General features: G+C 38.9%; 1 protein-coding gene across 2 annotated transcripts in view; it reads left to right on the forward strand.

Moving 5' to 3' along the window:
* LOC121871237 (little elongation complex subunit 2-like) overlaps positions 1-5,232 on the forward strand; it is a 47,822-nt gene extending 42,590 nt beyond the window's left edge. For both annotated transcript variants that reach the window (XR_006089850.1, XM_042373448.1), the window contains one exon: positions 4,683-5,232. Coding sequence is in view for 1 of the 2 variants with exons in the window: in XM_042373448.1 (XP_042229382.1) it covers positions 4,683-4,756 (74 nt within the window). In the remaining variant the exon portion in view is untranslated. The remainder of the gene's footprint in view (positions 1-4,682) is intronic.
* The last annotated feature ends 4,619 nt before the right edge of the window (positions 5,233-9,851 follow it).

The following is a 9,851-nucleotide window of genomic DNA, read 5'->3' on the forward strand; positions in this document are numbered from 1 at the left end:
ATCTTAAGAATACTGTTATGTACAAAAGATTCATTATTGTTTATTATTGAATATGTATTTGATTGAATTAATGTTTATAAATGTGAACCGGTGGATGTTACATGGGTTAAAGTAACTTTTTATTTTTTATTTTTTTTTTATGATTCTCATTAACTCATTCCTCTATTCTGGGTGTCTCAGCAGTGAGTGTGTGATATTTTACCAGGCATTCAGATCTTGCTCTTTTCTTTTCTTTTATCCTCTTCACCACTGATCGGCTCGTTAGCCGCTTGGGCGATCGGTCACGCCTCTGTTACGCACTGTTAGCAAGTACTGGGCATGCACCGGCTCTTGAATGTGCAACATACTGTACTGGAAAACTCCTCCACATAAAGTGACATGTTAAAGGCTTTCCCTTCAGTAATGAATTTATCTTTAATTTAAACATACCCTTACCAGCATCAGCATCATGTGAGGATTATTCATTTGTATTAGACCCAAAGGGTTTAGAATAAGTAACAAAAACTTCAAATTATCTTTTGTTAAGGTTAAATGAAATGTATATACATTAAATGGTGGGATTATATTCCTCATTATCTTATACAGTACAGTACTGTATATGTTATTATGTACCCAATGCTATCTACTGTATATGGTAATGCTGTGAAAGATTTGATACAGTTGGCCCTCACTACTGTACAGTATTTGCAAGTGCTATTTTCTTAAAACCTTGCAACTGCCAAATTAGAGAAAGGGATTAGGTTCCTGGTAAAACTGAATTTAAGAGGAAATGGTAAATGTTTAAGAACAGTGACTACAATAAATACTCCACCTTTAAATAATAATAATACATTTTAAGAAGTACGGACTGTAATTTGCTTTTTACTTACTTTTGATGATGATTTAAGGTATTCCATTTGACAGTAACAAATATGCCAAGGAAACGTGCATCAAAGCTTTAAAACATAAATACTGTAGTCAAATCATCAAATATGTTCTATTTTGTCTCATTTTGTCTCATTTTGAAGGTACAGTACTGTATTTTGTCAAAGAATATAGGTATGATGAAGAGGAAAGTATTGTTTCTAAAAGCATGAACAATAATAATAATAATAATAAACAAATCCATTATCAAATACAAAACAAAGTTTTTCCACAGTTCCACATAACAGTACTGTATTTCTGTATCTTATAAAAGTAGCCTGACATTAGGATGTATATCTACATTTCTGGTGGAAATTATCAATCTTGAACTCCAGAATTATTCGAGAAACAGTGTTGAATGTTAGGAGAAAATTATGAATTTACAATTACACCTCCTCCCTGACTTACGACGGGGTTAGGGACCCAAATCAAGGTCGTAAGTCGAAAATGCTTAAATAATACATAGAAAATCTAAAATGGGTGTCTCTTTTTCTTCTCAGCACCACAAAACTCTCACTTTTAAGCTTGCCAGCCATTTTAAAGTGAATTACAAACGAAAATTTTGTCAGCACACAGCGCAATCATTGACGTTGGGACTCGAAAATACGAAATTTGACAAAATTTTGGTACGACTGAGGCGGTCGTATGTCCAGGTGGTCGTAAGTCGGGGAGGAGCTGTATGCAGTACTGTACTATAATGGAATCTCAAAATTTTTCACCGTTTCTCTTATCTTAACCTATAGTACCTGTGTCATGGTCATGCTAGTCTGTTTTAACACTAATGATTCTTATTAAACTCCACGACCGCAAAACATGAGAGGATAGCTGGTTAGCAACCCCTGAGAAGGAGACGTGTTTTTCCCATTCGTTTTACACTCGTAATACCTCCCAGTAAGTCCCGCCTACGAACACAGTTGTCAATACAGGCATCCCCCGCATTACGGAAGGGTTCCGTTCCTGGAAAATTGACCGTATCGCGAAATTCTGTAACGCGAAACCTATTTTCCCATTGACTTCCATTATAAAACTGGAGATGCGTTCCTACGGAATTTTTTTAGCCCCCAAAAACGTAATTCAAGCACGTTTATGAATGAAAATAAACATTTAAACACATACAATACAGTACATTAAATAATTCATGATATACATGTAATATGAAGAGAAATACAGTTGGAATAAATAAAAATATTGTACTGTACTTACCACAAAAGATGTTGACTGCTGCGTGAGGATTGGTGGTGCGAAGGAAGTTATTGAGAGGGAGGGACACTACTCTCTTCTGCCCTGCCCTGTAAATCATCATCTGCTTCTTCATCTGTTTTCACCTTTTTCCTGAATAATTCATCCAAAGTTGTTTGACGTTTACGGCGCACCTTCTCCTTGTACAGCTCAGTGTAGGAACTGAGAGCATTGTTAACTGCTCTTGCAATCCTGATGTTCCTTTCACGGTTGGGGTCGTTATCAGCTAAGATTTGCAGACCTTCCTGTATTAGTGCAAATGCTTTAGACATATGCTTTGTTGTCAACTGAAGTGGGGTGGGTGGAGATTCTATATCCTCTTCTTGTCCTGCAGCTCGCTCTTGTTCCAGCATCATCAGATCTTCATTAGTCAAATCTTCTCTATGGGACTCTAGCAACTCAACCACATTATTTTCCACGACTTCTTCAAAGCCTATATTATTTGCAAGTGTCACAATGTCTTGTTGAACTTTCTGTAGACTTTCAGCTTGTGAAAAATTTTGAAATTCATGGACACACTCTGACCATATGTTTTTCCATGAACCATTCATAGCTGAGGTTTTCACTTCATCCCATGACTCGGCTATATTATCCACAGCATCCAAGATGTTGAACTTTTTCCAGAAGTCCCTAATTGTAGGTTTATCCTCCCCCATCAATTGCTTTTATGAGTTGCAAAAAAGTTTTCCTAAGATAATATGCCTTAAAGATAGCTATCACACCTTGATCCATTGGCTGGAGCAAGGAAGTTGTGTTCTTGGGGATGTACTCCACTCTCACATTATCAGAAAGATCATTTAAATTTACTGGGTGGCTTGGTGCATTGTCTAAGAGGAGCAATGCTTTATTAGATATGTTACGCTTGGCATTATATCTTTCTACAGCAGGGCAAAAATAGTTAGTGAACCAGTCTGGAAAAGGGTCATAGTCATCCAAGCCTTCTTAGTGGAATGCCAAATCATAGGTAGATTAGACTTGGCATAGCCCTTGAGAGCCCTTGGATTTTCTGAGTGATACACAAGTAGGGGCTTAAAATTCATGTCACCTGAAGCATTTCCTCCCAGAAGAAGTGTTAAACGATCTTTGGATGCTTTAAAGCCTGGTGCTGATTTTTCTTCAGTGGAAATAAAAGTTCTAGCAGGCATGCGCTTCCAGAAAAGCCCAGTTTCATCTACATTGTACACTTGTTCTGGTGTGTAACCTCCTTCATCAATAATTTTCTTCAGTTCAGCAGGATATTTATTAGCTGATTCTGTATCAGCACTGGCAGCTTCACCGCTCATTTTTATGTTGTGTAAATTAAGGCGCTTCTTAAACCTTTCAAACCAGCATTTACTAGCCAGAAAAGGTTTAACCTCAGAAGATGCACCTTCCTCTTCCTGCAAATCATTATACTGTATAAACTTATGGCTTCTGTTGAATAACCATAGTGTTTAGTGGCACATTGCATTTAGTCTGATCTTCAATCCAGACACTCAGGAGTCGTTCCATATTCAGCATCACATCACTTCGATGAAAATTCAAGATTCGAGCAGTTATGGAGTAGCTGCTTGACCACTTGACCTAATTTTGTCCTTATTATCACGGATTGTTCCCACTGTTGAAGTAGCAAGGCCTAATGTTTTTGCAATCTGGCTAAGTTTTTCTCCAGCATCAAACCTTCGTAACACATCAACTTTAATATCCAATGTAATGCCTTTGCGTCTTCTTTTTGCACTACTGGGGTCACTTCCACTTGATGGCCTCTTTCCAGTCATCTTGAACAATGGTAATGCACTGTACTGTACTTACTGTATGTTTGTAAAAGTTAAATCAAACTGCTGGGGTTTGAAAAATGCACCCACACTGGATGTAAACAATGGACTGACTCCTCGTGGAGACGCTACGCTCGGCGGTAGCAAACACCAAGAAATCCACACCTAACAAATTATCATTTTTAACGAAAAAATTGAATTTTATATAGTGATTTTTTTTAATTGTTAAAATTTACACCAATTTCCGTAAGGGCGGATTTATGGGCCGTAACGTGAACTTAATGGTCGTAATTTACAAATTCCGTAGGAGCGAAATTCCAAAACCCGGGCTTCCGTAACGCCGGGGATGACTGTACGTTATTTATTCCACTTCTCCTGGGAAGCTCAATCTTGGATTAGTCTGTGTAAATCAACTCAAGTAATTTGCCAGACCTTTGTCAACTGAGGGTCATCCTTGAATGAGTAACAGTTGAGTTGTTTGTAATCTCTGTCATTGCGTGAGTAACGATCGCCAGTAACTCAGGGGTATATATACCACGGGTAAGGGAGAGGTAGCATCCCCTGACGTCTGCTCTCCCGTTTGTCCCCAGGTATGTTCTGTGTTCCCTAGCCATTCAGTTTGATTGAGTCAATTGTAGTGGATATCAGTGTTCATGCTTCAACAGTTGTCATTCACGCAGTGAAGAAGTAATATGAAGTAAATGTCGTTTGAATCCAGACGTGAGATGTGATTGTGTTGTTCATGCTTCCCAGTCCCCTGACGTCTGCTCTCCCGTTTGTCTCCAGATCCAATTGTGGCTCTTGGATCACTCAACGACTGCCCCGGAGTCAGTAGATACCCAGCAGGGATCAATATATGAAACGATGGCACCGATTCGGCATGATTAATCTGCTCCACTGCCTCGTGGAACCAGACCCCAGACTCGCCATGTGTCCGGCTACCACCGACCACAGCAACGGTAGTGAGCCCCAGTGTTCTACCCTGGTAGTTATATGTCCACAGAGTGTGTTGTAATATGTATGTTGGGGATAATTAGTTGGAAATAATCCTCCCATGTTGGGTAGTGGACCCATGTATGTGCTGGTTTCAGTATTAACGTATATGTTGTGAGTGCATCTCATATGCACTACCAACCGTCAGTAAGTGATGTAAGGTACCTTGTAATGTGTGAGAAGTAAAGTTGTCCACTTGGGACTAGGAGTAAAGTCTTGTAACTGTATTGAGATGTACCACTAGAAGATGTGGGTGAAGTAGAAGTACCCACTTGGAGTGGCAGTAAAGTAATCTACAAGGAGTGCCATGTACTATGTATTGTGAGTAGGGCCAAGGAACTGGTCCTGCTATGTAAGGTAATGTAACACCAGTAAGGTTGTGTGCAGTAAGAGTGTAATATCTGAGTAATTGCTGTTGAGTAGAAATAAGAAAATACTGAGTCTGCAATAAGCCCAGGAGTTGAGCCTGGTAGTTATATGTTAATACTATCTCTTTTTCCCTTTGATTTCATATTAATGAATTTATTCCTAGAGTATTTTAGGAGTATTCATTTCTCCCACAGTAGTTACCTTTATTTCCGTCCAAGTGACTTGATACCAGAATTACCATTCCCATGTGCCTAGACCCTCGTCCATGCTACCAAAAAGAACTGAGGTTATGTAGTAACCAGTGAACTGAAGTAAGTAAGATAAGGGTGGTGTAGGTGTTGAAAAACGCGCGCCCTTACACCTGTACTGTATTTTTTGCAGATGAAAAATATCAAAGAAATTGTGGGGTATGGATGTTTGTGTTCACACTCAGGATGGAATGGAGAAAGGAAACTCACAATGTGCTCTCTATATACATGTTGTATTGGATGTACAATGCAGCTTGGTGCTGGGAAGACAGCATGGTTACAAGCGTGATGTACAGAGAGCTGGTTGGTGAGGACGCTCAGAGAAGGACAGCTTGTGGGTCGCCATGCTCGCCGGCGGGAGAGAGGACCGCCAGGCAGGCAGAGGAGGAGCGAGGGCTGCCAGGCAGCGGCGGAGGAGGTGTTGCTGGCTGGTGGAGGTAGAAAGAGGCAGGTCACCACGAGGTCAGGTTTTAAATAGCGGGGGTAGGCGTGGCTTAGTAGTTGACCCCTGCTCCGTGATGTATGGCAGCGCTGGTTGACCTAGACCACGAGGCATACACTGGGGAATTGGTGGGGTCGGCTACTCAGCGACAAACAGCGTTTGTAGGGGAGAAATCCACTACAAAATCCTGCATAGCTAGATTGAATTTAGTGTCCCATGAATCTACTGTATAATCTTTTTCTATACTTTAGACTAAAGAAAATTTTAATCTTGGAGGAACTGATGAATTTATTGTTGAATTGCCTCCAAACATAGTATCCTGGGTTCGATCCCAGTCTAAAATTATAAAGGGTGGGGGGGGTTGCAGTCTGACGTCTTAATAGTCTGGAATGCCGACTCCTGAAAAGGAACAACTTTATGAAAATTTTCTAAAAAAGAGGAGTTTTTTTGACCTGTAGAATATCACACAAAAAAGTGAAGGAATTGCAACTTTTTGGCATTTGTTTTCTCTTACTTCTTGTTAAGAGTAACAAATTAACACCAAACCTAACATATCCTGAAATGGTTCACTTCCATCCTAAGATGGTAAGGTTAGTTTTTTGGGTTGGTTTATCTTGTTTACAGTAAATCATTGGCTGTTGGGAAGTGTTCAAAGCATAATCGCCAAATACGAAAATTGCAAATCCTTGTTTTTTCTTGGTACTGTATATTATTATTAATCGATTTTTTTCTAGTTGTCTTTATAGAATGTTCTAAATTTGTTGTTTGTATGTGTACCTGGGAGTTTTAGAACAGAAATGTTGATGTCTACCAAATGTTTGTCTTCCAGCACCCACCTAAACAAACTGGAAAACCAAAGTAAGGAAGTTACAATGCTTCCACTTCTTTGGATATTTTAAAGGAAATACATTTTTTCGTACTTGTTCCTTCTCATGAATCAGTGTTCCAGACTACCGCCTAGTGTTTACACTAATAATGATAATATTAATACTACTTGTTCAGTAAATTCATTATACAAGTTTACAATAATTGGTTTGGCATGTATAGATTATGGAGGTATACAGTAAAGCATGTTCATAAACAAAGCAGGTACACAGTGTACTTAGACCATGGAGGTATACAGTTTCCTATGTACTGTACGTAGACAGCATAGATATAAAGCAATAGTAAACACTAAGACATCTTCAGAGGCAATTGGATTACATGGGCAGAGAGAGGCTTAAATATACAGGGTGACCTTATTAAACATGAGGTCAGGTCATAATGATGTCATCCACTCATCCCCACACCAACACACACGTAGAGGAGCTTAAGAGAAAGGGGGCGACGTGACTAGTTAGGTCAGGTCAAAAATAAGGGATCCACAAATAACTATCCTACATCTAGCTCCAAGATTTTAAAAGCATTTTTAACCTTGGGCCACTGACAAATAAATTTATGTAACATATCAGTTTTGAACTGACCATCACTAAGGTTTATTGATTTTAATTCCTTAATCAAACTAGCTTCAACCAGAAGTCTTTCTGTGACACAAGATGATTTGAATACTTCAAAGCTTTTTTCCCAAGCAATGGGATGATGATTATTCCTAACATGAACGAACAGGACACTGCTTTAGATGCTGTTCTGATATTGTACTTATGTTGTTTGATTCTGAGCTGCAATGTTTTTCCTGGCTGTCCTACATAATTACCATTGTAATGGTAATTATATAGGACAGACAGGAAAAACATTGCAGCTCAGAATCAAACAAAATAAGTACAATATCAGAACAACCTCTCTCTGTCCATGTAATCCAGTTGCCTCTGAAGATGCCTTGAATAAAGACGAAAGCTAAGGTGCTCCGTTGTTTCCCTTTTTCCCGTGTGATTTTATCAAGATTTATCTTATCCACGTTTTCATTGTGGAGCTACATGAAATATATATAATGGAAATGTAAAAACAAAACAAAAGTTAAGTTAAGCTAACTTGCAACCAAATCCAATGATACTAAAGCTTGGATTCATAACCACTATTCCACGTTTGTTTGCATTTAACTATTCAGAGCCCTAAATATTTTTTTTTAATTCTCGGTACTTTCTGCTGTACTAGTTTATCAAAAAATATAGATATTTTCCAGGTTAGAATGTAAAACTTTGTTAAATTAATGTGTCACTGTCGAGGCAGAATGACGACAAACTTTGTTTCATAACTATGTTGCTTAAGGTACTGTATTTAATAAGCGTGACTTTATATATATATATATATATATATATATATATATATATATATATATATATATATATATATATATAAATTAGTTATAATTATATGATACAGTGTAGTGGCTAACTCTCCCTACAAAATGCTCTGCCTACTCAAGCCACCCTCGCTTGTTGATTGGCCAGCTGCCGTCTCCGCCATCAGCCAATCAGCGGCGCTTCTCACACAGTGGCCTGCAACCTTGCATAGGCAGGATTGTGTCAATACCCCCCTGCCTCACCGAAACTGACCACGTCCAAGAGTGGGGTTTGGTGGTAAGCGTCCACTGATCGGGGGTCCGCTCACACTTGCAACCTGCAGTATCTTTTCATATCTGCAGGCAGGACAACCTCCAATCCCAAATCCGGTCTGGCTGCTCCAGGAGCTCCAGCCGGAACCACCAAACGGGCCGCCTATAGGCAAAGGCCCGTGTCGGACTACGGGCCGACAATCTCAACAACAACAACAACCGTGAAGGTCATTCTACTCTGCGTTCTACACCCAAGAAGTCGACAACACCAACTCTCCTGAACAACTTTCCAGCAACCTACAGCATTTTATATACAATATACGTGGAGTTAACGAAACTTTAAGTTTCCTTTCTCACCTCCCTCCTGAGTGCGAGATCTGCCTTAAGTTACGTGTGTTTGTGGACCTAAAAAAAAAGACTAAACTGCACCCCACACACGCTACAGCAGTATATTTTGACATCAATCTATGGAAGTCAGGTAAGGTAGTCCCCGGGTTATGAACGCCGACATGTGAGCATCCGCCAAATGAGGTTAAACTTTAACTTTACAGTATTTTATGTACCCGATGACTTATTTTTTGCATTCATTTACTGTATTTTGTCATTCCATTTCTTTTCTCTTAAATTAAGTGATTTTAGATATATATATATATATATATATATATATATATATATATATATATATATATATATATATATATATATATATTTATATATATATATATATATATATATATATATATATATATATATATATATATATATATATATATATATAAGGACTTAAGGTATAATAAAGAGGGATTTTAAGCATTGTTCTGCAATTGTTACCAAGTCCCAGGTTGATATCTGATTTTCTGCCTCTTTACACACAATTGCAGGGTCTCAATTGTTTCTCATACTATTGACAACACAACACACGTACAGTATATTGTTTCTCACTTTTGATCTTTTTATTATTATTATTACAGTTTCGCCTCCCAGGCCCCAGTGTGGGTCAGTAACCTGTGCCCGGGTGGGCTTATAGGGTTACGTGATATGTTGTCTAGCACTCAGGATAGATGGATGGAAACTCTAGGTGGTGGTTTTCTTATATAAAATATATTATATACAAGACAGTCTGGTGCTGGAGATGCCGTGTGGTGAGAAGCTTGGTCAAGAGACACGTTCAGTGAGTAGCGTGCTTGAGGAGGTATCTGTACAGGAGCTTTGTTAAGAGACGTTGTGTATTCAGGAACGTAGGGTAGAATGAATCGCAATGGAGAGACTGAGAGCTTATATACACAGCAGCCGGAAGTAAACCCATGGGAACTCGCTGATTTCTTGACTCCGTTGCTAGGGTAGACTAGCATATGGCGATACCCCCCCTCCCCCTGAGCAGCTCGCTGGTTGCTAGGATACTGTAGTGGAAT

The sequence above is a fragment of the Homarus americanus genome, unplaced genomic scaffold (genome assembly GCF_018991925.1).
Source record: "Homarus americanus isolate GMGI-L3 unplaced genomic scaffold, GMGI_Hamer_2.0 scaffold40565, whole genome shotgun sequence".
Taxonomy (NCBI): Eukaryota; Metazoa; Arthropoda; class Malacostraca; order Decapoda; family Nephropidae; genus Homarus; species Homarus americanus.